General features: G+C 41.9%; 1 protein-coding gene across 1 annotated transcript in view; it reads right to left on the bottom strand.

Moving 5' to 3' along the window:
- LOC126470479 (nipped-B-like protein) overlaps positions 1 to 17165 on the bottom strand; it is a 392610-nt gene that overhangs the window by 120830 nt on the left and 254615 nt on the right. The window contains exons 3-7 of the mRNA XM_050098348.1: positions 9512 to 9703; positions 8293 to 8402; positions 7815 to 7983; positions 7277 to 7392; positions 2589 to 4064 (exon numbers count right to left, since the gene is read on the bottom strand). Coding sequence (XP_049954305.1) covers positions 2589 to 4064; positions 7277 to 7392; positions 7815 to 7983; positions 8293 to 8356 — 1825 coding nt within the window. The 5' untranslated portion in view covers positions 8357 to 8402; positions 9512 to 9703. The remainder of the gene's footprint in view (positions 1 to 2588; positions 4065 to 7276; positions 7393 to 7814; positions 7984 to 8292; positions 8403 to 9511; positions 9704 to 17165) is intronic.

Consider the following 17165-nt stretch of genomic DNA (forward strand, 5'->3'; position numbering starts at 1 on the left):
ATCAACAACTGTAAGCAGCTAATGGTCTGGATTTCATTGTAATTTCATTCTTCAAGAACTGCAAGATCACCAATGGTATGTATTCTTTCAGGCATGTCTGAAAGAACAGATACCATGTTCATACAGTTACAACAATTGTGGTTCAGCTTGTCTCAGGAGAGGATACAACAGCTTTATGACACCCTTCCTAAGCAAATCTGTACTTGCCTCAAGGTCAGAGGGAGTCCAATGTCATACTGATAAGTAGGCTCATACTGCCAAATTCTTTGTAAATTTGACTCGATTTTGAAACTGCTGAAGTAAAATCACATACCATCTCAACCTGTGAAGTTTCGTTTTGTTTTCCCAAGTCCCCTCTGGGGACTTCCTTTGTTAATGTAGTATATATCTGTGTATATCACTTTCTCACCTCCATAGCTCAAATCACTAAAACAACCCCATGCAGTGGGGGCTCGACTTTGAGGTGGCTGGTTTGATTCCTGGTGGTGAAAGAAATTACAACTTTAATTACTTGTCTGGCAAAGGGAAGGTACGAAAGGCGATAGTGAACAGTTCCTGATAATAAAAAAAAAATTATTAAAAAAATAAAAAAGCTTCCGCTAATATCCTATGTTAAACTCCAACCTCTTCACAGTGTCTCACTAAGCGAGGGCACGTAACACTGCCAGTGGTGAACCATCAGTCAGATGATGATCTTAAGTTTGGCAATCCCCTTAATGCTACTAGTAAAGTAGTACCCACTGTAAAGGAGTACCAACTACACTCCTGGAAATGGAAAAAAGAACACATTGACACCGGTGCGTCAGACCCACCATACTTGCTCCGGACACTGCGAGAGGGCTGTACAAGCAATGATCACATGCACGGCACAGCGGACACACCAGGAACCGCGGTGTTGGCCGTCGAATGGCGCTAGCTGCGCAGCATTTGTGCACCGCCGCCGTCAGTGTCAGCCAGTTTGCCGTGGCATACGGAGCTCCATCGCAGTCTTTAACACTGGTAGCATGCCGCGACAGCGTGGACGTGAACCGTATGTGCAGTTGACGGACTTTGAGCGAGGGCGTATAGTGGGCATGCGGGAGGCCGGATGGACGTACCGCCGAATTGCTCAACACGTGGGGCGTGAGGTCTCCACAGTACATCGATGTTGTCGCCAGTGGTCGGCGGAAGGTGCACGTGCCCGTCGACCTGGGACCGGACCGCAGCGACGCACGGATGCACGCCAAGACCGTAGGATCCTACGCAGTGCCGTAGGGGACCGCACCGCCACTTCCCAGCAAATTAGGGACACTGTTGCTCCTGGGGTATCGGCGAGGACCATTCGCAACCGTCTCCATGAAGCTGGGCCATGGTCCCGCACACCGTTAGGCCGTCTTCCGCTCACGCCCCAACATCGTGCAGCCCGCCTCCAGTGGTGTCGCGACAGGCGTGAATGGAGGGACGAATGGAGACGTGTCATCTTAAGCGATGAGAGTCGCTTCTGCCTTGGTGCCAATGACGATCTTATGCGTGTTTGGCGCCGTGCAGGTGAGCGCCACAATCAGGACTGCATACGACCGAGGCACACAGGGCCAACACCCGGCATCATGGTGTGGGGAGCGATCTCCTACACTGGCCGTACACCACTGGTGATCGTCGAGGGGACACTGAATAGTGCACGGTACATCCAAACCGTCATCGAACCCATCGTTCTACCATTCCTAGACCGGCAAGGGAACTTGCTGTTCCAACAGGACAATGCACATCCGCATGTATCCCGTGCCACCCAACGTGCTCTAGAAGGTGTAAGTCAACTACCCTGGCCAGCAAGATCTCCGGATCTGTCCCCCATTGAGCATGTTTGGGACTGGATGAAGCGTCGTCTCACGCGGTCTGGACGTCCAGCACGAACGCTGGTCCAACTGAGGCGCCAGGTGGAAATGGCATGGCAAGCCGTTCCACAGGACTACATCCAGCATCTCTACGATCGTCTCTATGGGAGAATAGCAGCCTGCATTGCTGCGAAAGGTGGATATACACTGTACTAGTGCCGACATTGTGCATGCTCTGTTGCCTGTGTCTATGTGCCTGTGGTTCTGTCAGTGTGATCATGTGATGTATCTGACCCCAGGAATGTGTCAATAAAGTTTCCCCTTCCTGGGACAATGAATTCACGGTGTTCTTATTTCAATTTCCAGGAGTGTATATGTCAGTACTGGGTTACACCCCACATCTTCTATTCATTCATAACAATACAGACACAGCCCTATATTGTAAAAGCACTCATCACAGTCATCCACTCAACACACATACACAAGCATCACTTCATAACAGGTCAAAGGAAGACAACAGTAAATTAACTTCATTAAAATCTTGCTCAAGGAGGAAATGCAGGACTTCTGCATTTGCACTCCAAGCTGATTTCCTGCATACTATACTGATTTTTCTATGACATACACGGTTTTATTTTTTTATTACATTGACAAATCCTATATCACTGTAAAAAATGATTCTCGGAAGAATAAATTACTGTACTACACTACTCTTCTACCCACAAAACAAATAAATATATCTGGGAGAATGTAATTCTAGTGTTTTGTTGGACTTACCTGAGAGATTTGTAGACTGCGTTCTCGGTATACTTGACAAAGGTGCACTATCTGGCATCCGTCTCGAAAGTGCTTGAGGTAGTGCTGCATTAGTCCCGATGCTTGTGGTCACAGCTGAACTTGTGCTGGTACTCGCAATGGCACGGATACCGACATTACCACTTCCACTTTTACTTGTATTCACATTTGCATTTGCAGCGACATTTGTTCCCGTGTTTGAAATGCCACCTGTAGCACAATTGACATTGACATTTCCACTGACATTAGCATTACTACTGTTCTTCATATGCCTTGTGGTCACTCCACTACTACTCGCATTCATAGAAAATTCCTGTTTCCTATCATCTCTGATGTTTCGAACATCACACTCACGATTAATCACTTCACTTCCACCTCCACTGTGTACCACAGTCTGCTGTCTACCACTACTGTAAAATGCACAAGCATCACCACCATTGTGAGCAACCACTCGGGGTTGCTCGGTGATGACTGAAGGCCTCTGCGGTGGTGCGGGTGCCATTAGACGAGTTTGTCCATCAGGTGGGACATTGAGGCGTCCGTCTGATGGGACATTGAGACGTGCAGCGGAAAGTGCAGCATTCGTCTGTGCCACATGTCGTGTCACATAGGACGGTGCTGGGGATGCCGATGCCTGCCCGTAGTTTGATGTCGAGGGGGACGGTGACACTCTGCTCACTTGGCCCATTCCAGAGGGACCGAGCTGAACAGAAGGGCCGAGTTGAGATGACGACTGGCCAACCGATCCCACATGAGTCGCAGGACCAATAGTTCCCATGTGACCTACTGGACCAACCTGCCCACCGATTGGCCCAACTTGTCCCATATGTCCCACATGTCCCACTTGTACCACTGAGCCCATTTGGCCTACATGACTGACTGGGCCTACGTGCTGTACAGAACCTGAATGGCTGGCTTGACTCATATGCCCCACTGAGCTCATCTGGGCTATTGTACCAACCTGACTAACAGGTCCAACCTGTCCCAAAGACCCGACCTGCCCCAGAGGTCCAACCTGACTCACAGATCCAACTTGTCCAAGAGAACCTACCTGCCCTACAGCTCCCACCTGTGCTACAGATCCAACAGACCCTACCTGTCCCACAGAACCCACCTGACTGACGGATCCTACCTGACCAACAGACCCTACCTGTCCCACTGGTCCTACTTGACCAACTGACCCGACATGTCCAATATGACCAACAGGCACAACATGTGCTACTGGTACATGACTCACTGAAGCTGTTGGTACATGGCCCAGTTGTCCAACATGTCCTACTGGGCCTACCTGACTGAGTGAGACTCCTTGATTAACTTGTACTACCTGGCTCACCTGGCCAACTTGACCCACCTGGCCAACTTGACCCACTTGGCCCACCTGGCCTAGTTGATTCAGCTGTCCAACTTGAGTGTAGCTCGAGTTGTATGCTGACCAATGAGGCTGTCTTGGGGAGTTAGCTGAAAGAGGAAAAGTTTCTCTCTTAAATGTCAAATGATTTGTTGTTATGTATCAATATGAAATTAGAATAACTAATTCACAGTGGTCTAAAATTTGGATACGTGGTGATACGGAAAATACACAAACGTAACCTGAAAGAAGCTTCAGATGTGAATTGCTTTAACAAAAGTTGCAAAACATGCCACAGAACAACTACACAGATGTTTTTAAAAAAATGGCACTAACAACTGAAGTGAACTACCAACAACTGGAACTTATAAATTCTCTTGTCAGCCTAACATGTTTTGTAAGTAAAATGTGTGCCAGCTGTAGAAATATTAAACCCAAAAACAGAATTCAAATGATGAGCCAGAAAACTACAAGCCCAACACTTTATACCCTCCCTGTAACAAAACCTTTTTTGACCAAGTCTCAAAATAGTTGACTATAGACAAGCATATGCTCAACAGATTGGCAGGTATCTGATGGGTGCCATACGTATATAAAAATATCAGGAAGTCAATTATACAGGGTGCTTATAATTAAAGTTAAACTTTCAAATTGCTGTAGAAATAACACCACTGGTCAGAATGATGTCAAATTGCAACATAATATTATCAGAAAAGGGGGAAAATGTATGGCAGAAGAAAAAAAAAATAGTGTAAAAAATAATCAACAGATGGTGCTGTATGTGTCAGAATATGTAACTGGAAACACCTGTCATGCACACGACCCATTGAAGTTGGTACAAACACGCCAGGTACACATCTTTTCTTCCTTCCGCGTCTGCCAAGACAGTTTAATTGCAAGATTGTGCTCTGCTTGTAAAGCTGTATTACAAGAATGACGACGGTGCACATGTCACCCTGCAGAAGTTCTGGACACTGAAGGGTTTGAAAAAAGGTGCTGGTCCAATGATTGCTGTGGGTCTCGAGAAAATGATTTGGAAATTCAAAAATACGGGTTCTTTTGATGTGCAACCTGGTAGAGGGAGAAAATGAATCAACTCGATGTCAGTGGCCACAGCAATGCAGGAGGAGACAAGTGGTGGTGTGCAAACATGTAGTGCACGAAGAATTGCCCAAACACTGGACATACCCGTGACCACGGTGCATAAAATCCTACAAAACATCCTTCTTTGCTATCCATTCAAAATTACCCATGTGTACGAGCAGCTTCATGTTGACCTGCCAGCAAGAGAGAACTATGCTTTAGAATTTCTTGTTCACATGGAAGTGGACAATGATTGGCCGTGGAGGATTTTGTGGACAGACGAAGCCGACTTCCATCTGACAGTATATGTCGATACACAAAATTGTCAAATACGGGCAACTGAAAATCCACATGCAAATCAACCACGACCACTTCATCCTGAAAAGGTTGCTGTGTAGTGCGGGTTTACGACATCATTTATCACAGGGCCATATTTTTTTCAAAGATACAAGTGCTTCTGGTCCTGTTACCTGTACCGTCGCTGGTAAGCACTACGAGTGTCTTTACCACAACAGTGTCATTCCAGCTCTCCAACAGCATGGACGAGTGGATGGGATCATTTTTATGCACGATGGTACACCTCCACACATTGCAAATGCAGTTAAGCAGCTGCTGTAGTGCCACTTCGGAAATGCTAGAATTATCAGCCACCATTTCCCTACAGCGTGGTCATTCCAAGCACTTGATCTTAATCTGTGTGAGTTCTGGCTGTGGGGCTATTTGGAAGATGATGTGTTCAGTGTTCTGATAGCAATCTTAGCTGCATTGAAGGCATGCATTGTGGAACACATTCTGAACGTGACCCCGGAAACACTTCGATCAGCTGTGGAACATGCTGTTTTCCATTTCAACTTGTTGCAGAAAACGGTGGACAGCATACTAAAAATGTTTTGCGCCAGTCACATGGAAATTAATAATCCAATTTGATTTTGAGTGTTGTTTTTATGCGGTTTTTGGCACCAGGAAAATTAAAAACAGATTTTTCCCATCCGGTATAATATGACCTTGTCATGGTCGATGGGCTTAAGTAACCAGCAGTATCACACCCATACACCCATGCATACAGAGTAGTACAGTTTGTTAAACATCAAATGTACATCTTAAGCATTGTTGTATGATTCATTTGTCATTTGTAGGTGACCTCTATTAAATTGCTACATTTTGTACCTATTTATTTTTCTTCTGCCATACGTTTCCCCCTTCTCCGATAATATTCCATTGCAATTGGATGTCATTCTGACCAGTGGTGTTATTTCTACAGCGGTTTGAAAGTTTAATTTTAATTATAATCACCCCGTACATAATCAATATTTCACCTTGCAGTGGAATGTGCCATCATATGAAACTTCTTGGCAGATTAAAACTGTGTGCTGGACCAAGACTCGAACCCTGGACCTTTGCCTTTTGCACACAAGTGCTCTACCAACTGAGCTGCCCAAGCAAAACTCACAATCCATCCTCACAGCATTAATTCTGCCAACAACTCAGTCTGAAAGGTAGGAGATGAGGTGCTGGTAGACGTATAGCTGTCCGGACAGGTCATCAGTCACGCTTTGGTAGCTCAGTTGGTAGAGCACTTGCCCACAAAAGGCAGACGTTCAATGTTTGAGTCATGGTCCAGCACACAGTTTTAGATGACCAATAAGTTTCAGCTATGTATGTTTTGCCTGTCACTGATCTGCACCATTTTTAACTAACAAGGATAGGTTTCCATTTTAAAGGTTTGATTTCTTCACATAGTGATGAACTCACAGAGCCTGGCAAAACAACAAACTTATTTTACAAGTATAAAAAAAAATCTTTAAAACTGGAAGTCTACAGCAGTAACCACAATGACTGTTAAAATTAGAGAGAGACAGCAAGGCTGGCCAGTACTTATCTACAAGAGGCATAATTCCTAATACAACATACTTAAAGAAGAAAATACTCCACCTTGCTTTCAGGCCCAAACATTCCTTTTTGGAGACAAAAAAGGGCAGGTTACTCAAGCCCTAGGATTAGAGAGACGTACCAGTTGTGAGGAGAGGGAAAGAAGGAAAATATCAAGATTACAGTTCAAAATCCTGTTGACATGAGGTCGTTAGAGATGGCGTGCAAGTTTGAGTTAATGAAAAGAATCAGAGATTATATGTAATAAGCACTGTGCCAGCTCTAGTTCAGAGATAATAGAAGTGCATTCTCTATCATCACATGTAGGGAGATGGCAAAGAGGGGTGATAAACTGTCGTCATATACTAACCACGTGGTCCCTTGAAAACATTCGGATTCCTCTGAAGAATTGCTCTCAGCAGCTCTGGAATATTTTGTTGCTGGTCAAGTGGAGTTTCTGAACATGCATAATGGTCTTTCAGCTCTCTGTACAATAAAATTATTAATTTTAGACAAAATATGCACATTCTTCTTAATATAAATAATTTGAAGTACCTAAAACTAAACTCTCAGAGATTTCAACAAGTGTTTACTAATTTATACTTAAAAAATAACCTACGACTGCAAGGTCAATCAAGAATAGGTTGAATCAATATTAGCTATCATACTGAAACAACTTCCAACTGTAAGATACACATGATTAAATGCTTCCAATCAGTTTTTACATCATATACATTATGACAGAACTTAATTTGTCAAACTAGGAGTTTTTGCTGAACGTAAATTAATAGCTTCAACTCCAGGCAATATTGGCAATGAAATGTTACTGGCTTATCTGAGGAACACACACACACAATAACTACAATAAATCAAAAAATGCATGCAAGAGTACAGAAATGATTACAAACATGTGATCTGATGAAGTCTGAGACAATGACTGGATCAATTGTGGTACTAGAGCCTCGTCTCTAACACTCAGGAGTATTTGCGCTTCCTCTGCCACACGTGGATGGAACAGCAATGATTTGTTGCTCAAAGTCTGTGGAAGGGGTGATGGTAGAGGCATCTCTGGCAACACTGCAATAAATTTTAAAATTTGCTGACATTGTACCTGTGCAAATTTCATTAACAGTGAGAAAAATTAACAACGGAAATCAAAGATAAATATTGTAAATAAAACAAAAAAAATTTAATGCCTTAACAATACAAACAATAAGGGAAAAAAGTGCCTGTAAAAACTGACTCTCAGCTCCATAAAATGCTGAGTCCATTCTCTCTCTCTCTCTCTCTCTCTCTCTCTCTCTCTCTCTCACTGATACAAACCTTCCTACTGTAGTAACACAACATCTATTTAAAATTATAAAGATAACTTGGTTCAATACTAACAGTCAGTGAGACTTGCGATGCCTGCCAGTGTGGTTATCGGGACACTTGGTATGTCACCATTCATCTTGAACAAGAACGTACTACTTCACCCACATGTTGAGGCATTATACCTGAAACACCACACATCATCATTTGCAATCATGATAAAGAGTGAACAATGCAAAAATTTTAATTTTAGCAATAATATTTTATTCTCCAGCCATTAACTTCCTCCCCCTGAGCATCAAGAATTGCAAAATGGAGAAAGGAAGTCAGATGGAGGAGACCGACAAACACAAAAACACTGAGACGTAGGCCAGAAGAAATAGGCTGGCTGACAAGGAAAAGAGAGCACCTAAAGAGATAAGATGACAACTCTGTCTGTCTGTCTGTCTGTGTGTGTGTTTGTTTCACTGAAAGGAAAGACACTCAGAAGCAGTGAGAAGGGGCCACAGACTAGGAGAGGCCCCCTGAAAGAGTAGAGGGAAGGGGTTACCAGAAGAGGTCACAAGAAGGGATGTGGGGGAGGGGGGCTGTTACAGGGAGTGTTGGGGATAGGGACACTATCAGGACAGACCCCAGTGTGGGGTGTGTGGCAGCTACCAGGGCTGGGATTGGGAGGGGCAGTCATGAGGAGGCCCCATGGGGGTGCGGGGAGGGGGGGGGGGGGGATACCAGGAGAGATGCTGGAATGGGGGAACAGTTGCCAGGAGAAGAGAGGCCCCATAGAGAGAGAGTGGCAGGCAGGGGGGAGTGTTATCAGGAAAGGCCAATGCAATACTTCAGTTCTCAAATGTGGCTAAATACTTGTTATGAGCCATTATTGCTTAATGCATGGAAATAATATTAAAAGTTTTCCATTTCTTCTATTAATTTTGTCCTAGTGTCATGATCAATATCGCACATATTTCGTAGTCATTCACATTATGCTGGAAAAACTCAACAGTTGGCTCTCTAATCAGATTGTGCACTGCTGTTTTGAATGTGAAGAACTCTTACACAAAAATTTAAAAACCATGTTCGTCTACAATGAGAATGGAGAATTTCTTATGTCTCAAAATGAATATTAAATCTGATAAATGCTGCTGAAATTTATAAAAACCGAGAGTACATGCAAAAGGAGAGACTTTCTAAATTACATCACTGGTACGGCTAGATAACTCAAAGAATGGAATAATTTGTAAATTATTTCCTCTAATATTACTCTAGATTTATGTTTTACATAAGTGAAACAACTAACTTGCTCCAGTTCTAAATAACTCTTGACTGAAAGATAGAGTACTGCTTTTTGGTATTCATGATTGCAGTCATCATTGCTCGGTCTGGAATGTAGAGAAAATTCTATCTTTCTTTCCTTCTGAGGATGACAGCATCGGGCCACTTAAGCAGAACAGACTGCATGGCCCACCTCCATCTGATCTTCCCCAGAGACCTGAAAACATGCAACTGTTTTAGATGGCAACCTATGTAACAACACAAGGCACAAAACATTAATTTTCTGTAGATTTCAGCACACTGTTCAGAAGTATTTCAAGCATTCTTTTGCTCTGTGTCACTAACATCAACATCAGCAATCTTTGAAAAAAGAATAAATGAAGAATATACAGGAAGTACACTGTTTTAATACCATCATTACTTACCACAAATTGTGCGCCCTAAAACACTAATAATCATCACTTACCATTAATGGTTAAGGGGAGACATATGGATACAGGAGGTATATAGTTTTAATTTGCAGATACGCAGTGATTTAAGTGCATTCAACTTCCAACAATATCAGAAGTAAACTACCATTCTGATTTTATTTTCATGCATGAATACATTGTTGTTGTTGTTGTTGTTGTTGTCGTCATCGTTGTCGTCATTGTTGTGGTCAGAAACCTCTGAGCTGTATGGGCTGCCAATGTTTGGTGAATGTACGATGATAAGCTACTGTGTAAATAAATGGTGATAGTCATTGGTGAAGACCACAGTGGATAACATTCACTGCTTAATGTCAGCATCATTGGAAAGTGGCCACAAGTAAGCTAACACATGTTCTGTATTATCAGACTGTCAATACCTTGAGATGTCCCTCTTCTTGCCACACAAAATTGTCACTTGTGACAGTGCACAATAAGGGCCTCAAACTCTTTGATACCACAACACAAAAGTTTGCCACATAAACGAGTCCATTGAATTACTGCATTAAACACTGCCAAATTCTCAATAGCATGCCTACAACAAAAAAAAAAAATTGTGCCATAAATAACCTAAGATTAGTTTGAACACAACCGTGTTTTACTGTGCTCAGCCCTATTGGACATCATTGTTTTATGCCTGACTTAATCAGTTATGAGGGACTTATAGTTTAATGTGAACTCTGAATCATGTTGCAACTTGATTTGTTTTTATATTAACAAGTTACTGCCAGAGGCAGAAACAGAAATAAGCCATTAGAAAAGTCGTAGGACCCATAGGGGTGGAACCAAAATATTTGGATGTGTAGCCTGACATCAAGTGTTCCTCAAAGTTACTTAGTTCTACTGATGAGTGCAGCAAGAGTTCTATAGCAGAGTGAAGATCTACTGATGGGAAGGGTGCCAAACCTGAAGTGTGGTCTGATGAAAGTGTCATAAAGGGAGAACACATGAAGTGTTTATACATAATGCAATACAGAGGATACTTCTATCATTTTTAAATCAAAAGAAACAGCAAGTTGCAAAATTACCACAGTAGTTGCACAGTTGTAGGAGAATTAAAGCTTTGTACAGTCATCTTATAAATTTCTTTTAGTTATACGGCAAATTGTTGATCAAACCATCACTCACTCACAAAAAGTTACATAAGCATACAGAAAGCTCTGAAACTAGCTATTTATTTTTAAGAATAGTTCCAGACTGAGACAAAATTTCTATTTGGTGTGATGAATGGCAACTATCTCTAAATGCACAGAAATGTACATTAATGTGGATGAGTAGGAAGAACAAACCGGTATTGTTTAGTTACAGTTTTACTGGTGTCCTGATTGACACAGTTAAGTTGTTTAAATATCTGGGTGTAACGCTGCAAAGCAATATGAAATTGAATTAGCAAGTAAAAACTGTGGTAGCGAAAGTAAATGGTCAACTTAGGGTTACTGGTAGAATTTTAGGAAAGAATGGGTCACCTGTCAAGGGACTGCATATAGCACACTAGTGCAACCTATTCTTGAGTACTGCTCAAGTGTACCAGGTCGGACTGAAGGAAGACATCAAAGAAATTCAGAGATGGGCTGCTAGATTTGTTACAAGGAGGTTCAAACAACATAGTAACTGTTACAGATATGCTTTGGGAACTCAAATGGGAATCCCTGGAGGAAAGATGATATTCTTTTCAAGAAACACTTCTGAGAAAAATTAGAGAACTGGCATTTGAAGCTGACTGCTGTATTATTCTACTGCTGCCAGCATACATTGTGCATAAGGACCACAAAGACAAGATTTGAGAAATTAGGGCTCATACAGAGGCATATGGACCATTGTTTTCCCCTCTCTATTTGTGAGTAGAGCAGGAAAGGAAATGGTTAGTAGTGGCACTGGGTACCCTCAACCATGCGCTGTATGGTGGATTGCATAGTGTCTATATAGACGTATATTTCATTCTGACGTGGTTGGAAGGAATCATTATACCAACTTTTTTCTGAAACTCATCCCAAACTCTACTAACTGCCATCCAAGGAGATTTTGCAAGCAGTGTTGCTGGATACATAATATATACATCCTATGGCACAGCCTGTGGAAGTTTCATTAGAGCAGATGATGATGATACCACCACCACCACCACCACCACCACCACCACCACCACCACCACCACCAAGAAATATACTGCCTTGAAAAAATTTGTGAGATAGTGACACCCTGCAAAAGCCAAGAACTGGGTTGTTCCTTTACATTTATGCAACAGACCAAACAGTCTAGACTGTTTTCTTTCTGAATGGTACTGCACATACTGTTTAAACTAGAAGACTTTTTCTTTTTTAAGCATGCCTTCTTTGGTTTGGGCCATGAACATAATTGCCTCTTAGGGTCCATTATGATCTTTAACCAGCACAAAATTTTATGGATTCAGAAGAAATAAATCTTAACTCTGAGTCTGACCTCTATGACAAACACCTTCATTCTCAAAATAGCTGCCATGTGGATCCTTATTAGAATATATTAAATGAAGAAGATTTGAGATGAAGTCATTAGAGGCAGACCTTTACCTCAGTCTGATAAGGAAGTGATGGGCCTTATCATAGCATTCTCCAAGAAACTAATCCAGCATGAAGTCATTCAAGGAGAGCTTTACTCATAATGGACAGACATGGATCTGAACCATATTTCTCCCAAATATCCGTACAGTGTCCGAGGCATTTTACCATTTCCCTTGGCCAATACTTTGAAACATATTTCTGTCCAAATGGGATAAGAACAGGTGAGCAATTACAGTAAATTACTGACCCCAAAAATGAAAGCTTTGTTTCCTATATAGGAGCTTCAACACTAGCATTTGCAGTGCTATTGCACACTGCTGACTTAACCATTTTCTCATTACACTTAGCCCACCTTACACATAAGGCACTATTAATTATTATAATTGCAGTCAAGACATGATAAAAAGAGGGTAATTGAATGAGACACTTCCAGTTCTGTAATGTTTACACTTTGGATGTGAACAGCCGCCCACGATGAAGTGTAGAATATAATGCTAGAAAGACCTCATTTCATCCCTATTGCACAATGTAGAATATTCTGGCATCTAGAAGCTGGTCAAATACAGAACACCATCTTATCAAAAATTAATGTGTCACAAAATTACAGTTCTAAGTTTTGATGTCAGGTCAGAGACAAAGTAAATTTTTGCTGTAGGACAGTACAAGTTCAGATAAATTGAGTGATGCACAGCAATTGTGAGATGCTGGACAATCACTCGAGGGGACCAGGGTTCAAGCAATCTCGCCATTCAGTTTTTGGTTTTCTGTTGTTTCCCCCAATCCTGTTAGGCAATCGCTGGGTTAGATCTTTGGAAAAGGATGCAGCCAATATCACTCTCCATCCCTGCCCAGTTCTCATTTGTGTTCCGCCTGTAGCTACTCCATCATTCACGGGACGCACAATCCTAATCTTCCTTACCTTCCATTCTTGAGGGATCTGTGCACTGCTATGGAAAACATCTGCAAGCAATGAAGATTTCATTGTATTTTGTAGTGCAGCTAAAGCCAGATATTGGTCAATTTATGGAGTAGTTACATTGTTTTAAATTTGTAATAGGAAAAAAAGAGGATGTTGAGCCCTAACCTTCTACCCTCCTTCCAAGTTCAAACAGGAGTAATCATTACAAATATATAGCTAAAACTGCAGTACAAAATTCAGTTAGCATACAGAGCTTGCAGTTGTCCCAAGAGTTTCATTTCACCAAATCTTCACAATGGTGGCTCAAAGCATTACGTCTGCATCACAGACACCTCACAATGTATGTACTGCTCACAGCAATGCATAGATATGCCAATTGATTGTGGATTAGACCACGTAATAATGAAAAGGAACGAAGTTTATGGTAGAATGTCCCATCAATGATGGTCACTAGATATGTAACACAAGCTCAAAATGAGCAAGGGTGGACTATGTCCTCCACAAAGACACCATTCCAATATTTGCAGTAGGTGATTTAGGAAAACCACAGATAACCTAAATCTGGATAACTAGGTGGGGTTCTGAACACAATCGTTCCCAAGTGCATCACCTCACTCTATGTACATGAATGGAGGAGGAGTCTTATTGGCAGATGAATCAATCACACAATTATTTGCTACTGATTCTTGATGCATGCTCATCAAGGTGGAAACTGATAGATACAATCATAGGGATGTCACAGAAATGGACCAGTGTGATGGAGGGGTCTTAATGTGCGAAGGTATCATGAGGGGTCCTCACATAGAGCTTCACATGCTCATTGGAAGTTGGAAAACCATCAATGTCTAGATCTACAGAGATGAGTTACTGACACCATGGAACAAATTTCCAGAGGTGCAATTGGTCAAGACTACTGAAATGTCCATGGTATGGACAGACAAGCAAGATCTCTGGATCCAAATTGCTCAGATCATTTCTGGGATTCCTTGGGAGACTAACTTAGGTCTACCAAGCACCACCAAAGACATTTGTAGACCCACACGCATCTCATTTTGGTTGGTTGGTTTAAAAGAGGGAGTGGGGGGGGGGGGGGGGGAGGAAAGGGACCAAACTACAAGGTCATCGGTCCCTTGTTCCTAATAAAACAATGCCTCAAGTATGAGAATAAAATGGACGAGACATATAACACGAAACAGAAAGAATGGAAAAACCACAAGAAGGAAGAAAAGGCAACAAACACTAAAAGGAACAAATGAGGACAAGAAAACAACAGAGACGCTACAAACAGAAGAGAGTAAAACAAGAAAGCAGATTACAGTGGCTAGCCAACCACAAGAATAAAAAGGAAAAGCCAGCCACTCTGCAACACATCAAAACTTCCAGCCTAAAAGCACTAGGGTGGAGGACACAGGGGCAAAGGACATGCGCTAAAACTTGCATAGAAGTATAAAACCCACTCTTACAGATAAAACGTAAAACTAAAGCTGCTACTGAGGCATCGTCACCTAACACCGAAGGTACGGAGCTGGGAAAGTTAAAAGTCCGCTGAAGAGCAGCTAAAAGTGGGCAGTTCAGCAAGAGGTGGACGACTGTCATTTGGGAGCCACAGCAACACTGACGTGGCTCCTCGCGACGGAGTAGGTAACCATGCATTAGCTATGTATGGCCAAGGCGGAACCCGCAGAGGACAACTGATTGGCTCACGTGGCTCTGAGCACTATGGGACTCAACTGCTGAGGTCATCAGTCCCCTAGAACTTAGAACTACTTAAACCTAACTAACCTAAGGACATCACACACATCCATGCCCAAGGCAGGATTTGAACCTGAGACCGTAGCGGTCGCGTGGTTCCAGACTGTAGCACCTAGAACCGCTCGGCCACTCCGGCCGGCGACAACTGATTCCCTGCGAGAGGACCGTGTGGAAGACTTCCACACATTCATCGTCTCCTTAATGACACACAGCTTGTTCATCTCATTTTCTGAGATGGGATATACTGCCAATAGTTTCTATCTCGTGGAAACTATGCCACACTGCATGTAGAGGGAACTTTTTGACATTGATTATGTCATATTCATAAAAATATGCTCTAATTTCTTGTGTGCTTCAGTTCTGAACACCAGAGTCGTGTTCACAGTATATCATCACAAAGCGACAAATAGCAATGTGATTTTCTGTGCTTGAGTTCACCAGAAAATATGTGGAACTTTAACGATCTGTCGGTTAAATGACTAAAAGAGGGATTGAGCAAAGTATAGTTTGCCATCAATGCTGAAGTGAAAAACCACTAATGTTAGTCTGCAACTCCCTCTCCCCCTTCTAAAATACTGTGTATCTGCAGAAGAGGAGGGAATATTCTTGCTCATGTGGTGGCGATCGGATTCTCTGTTATTCTGACGAAAAGGATGATTCATGAAACCTTGATACATATCAAAGATAGTGCGTCAGATTGAGGCAATCACTGCATTTCATTAGCACAACTCTGCCAATCATATCATTCAAGCATTCTTCATAGGACTGTACAAAAGTTTCAGCTAGCAAATGCAGCTCTCTTGCTTTCCCAAAGTTTTCGTTCCCTATCATTCATGCTGGTCTGAGGTGGACTAAATTTTCACTTAACACGCCTAAGAATAAGTAAGAAAATGAGGTAAATTAGGAGAAGCAACTGATTGAAATCTGGACTCCCATTGCTTCATCTTAAATGAATGGATGAATTAATTTCTAAATAGTGCCATTTAAATGCCATCTGAATAAATATTTAAATATCTATTTCCCCGCCTTTACACATTCATCAGACTTTTTTTTTCCTTATATGTTGCTGTTCCAAGTGTTAGAGGCGTAGTGGGTTAAAAAATAATGGTGATAAGTGTAAGAGATACCTGTAGTGTAGTTTTGAAGCCATTATTACACTGTAATGTATTTTCCCCTAACACCAATATTTCTAGCTGAGATGGCGAGGAGGCAGCAACATAACAATGGGAACCCCATACGAACATGAGTAGCCAGTGTCTATTGTCATATATTTTGGAATCTTCCGCATATTGTAAGGAAAAAAAAAACGTAGGATAAGGGGACCTTGGTAGTGCTAGTTTACTTGATATGTTTCACTCTTTTTGTATACATGATGCGAATTTTATCTTCACAGTAACTACTGCAGAGAAGAAAATAGGGAGCAGCTCAGTGGAAATGCAGTTTCTCATTTAGCACAGCAGGGAAAATTTTACTTTTTGGTAGCTCATGAGTTCACATATAAGGGAAGAGTTCTTGTAAGAGTAATTATTTCACGTCAGTTTGTCTGTAATGTTTTTACAGTGAATGGGTGTTTTCAAATATACTATTTACAAAATGTGAAAGTTCAGTTGGCACTACTGTTGTACATCATCTATGGCCAGAGGTTATCTAATTAGTAACTATTTATTATTGGTTTGCATGATGATTAAGAAAGGGTCGAAGATTTTGGGTTTGTTTCTTGTGTTTCTTCAGACTTTGCCATATATGTTTTCTATTTCCACATAACGAAAGGATAGCAAGCTTGTGTGTACTAATATGCCCTCAGCTGTGACTAAAGGCGATTCTAACCGCCACTCGTGAAACTGTGTTACACTGCGAAAGTACAGTTTTTTTTAATACTTCCAATTAACGAAATACTGGATAGTTTTCTTTCCGTGCTACTACAGTTACTACTTCACGTAATGGAATTATATCGCTCACAGATCTGTCACGACTGCAATTGTGAAAAGGTAAGTTCTCACACTTGTT

The sequence above is a fragment of the Schistocerca serialis genome, chromosome 3, assembly GCF_023864345.2.
Source record: "Schistocerca serialis cubense isolate TAMUIC-IGC-003099 chromosome 3, iqSchSeri2.2, whole genome shotgun sequence".
NCBI lineage: Eukaryota > Metazoa > Arthropoda > Insecta > Orthoptera > Acrididae > Schistocerca > Schistocerca serialis.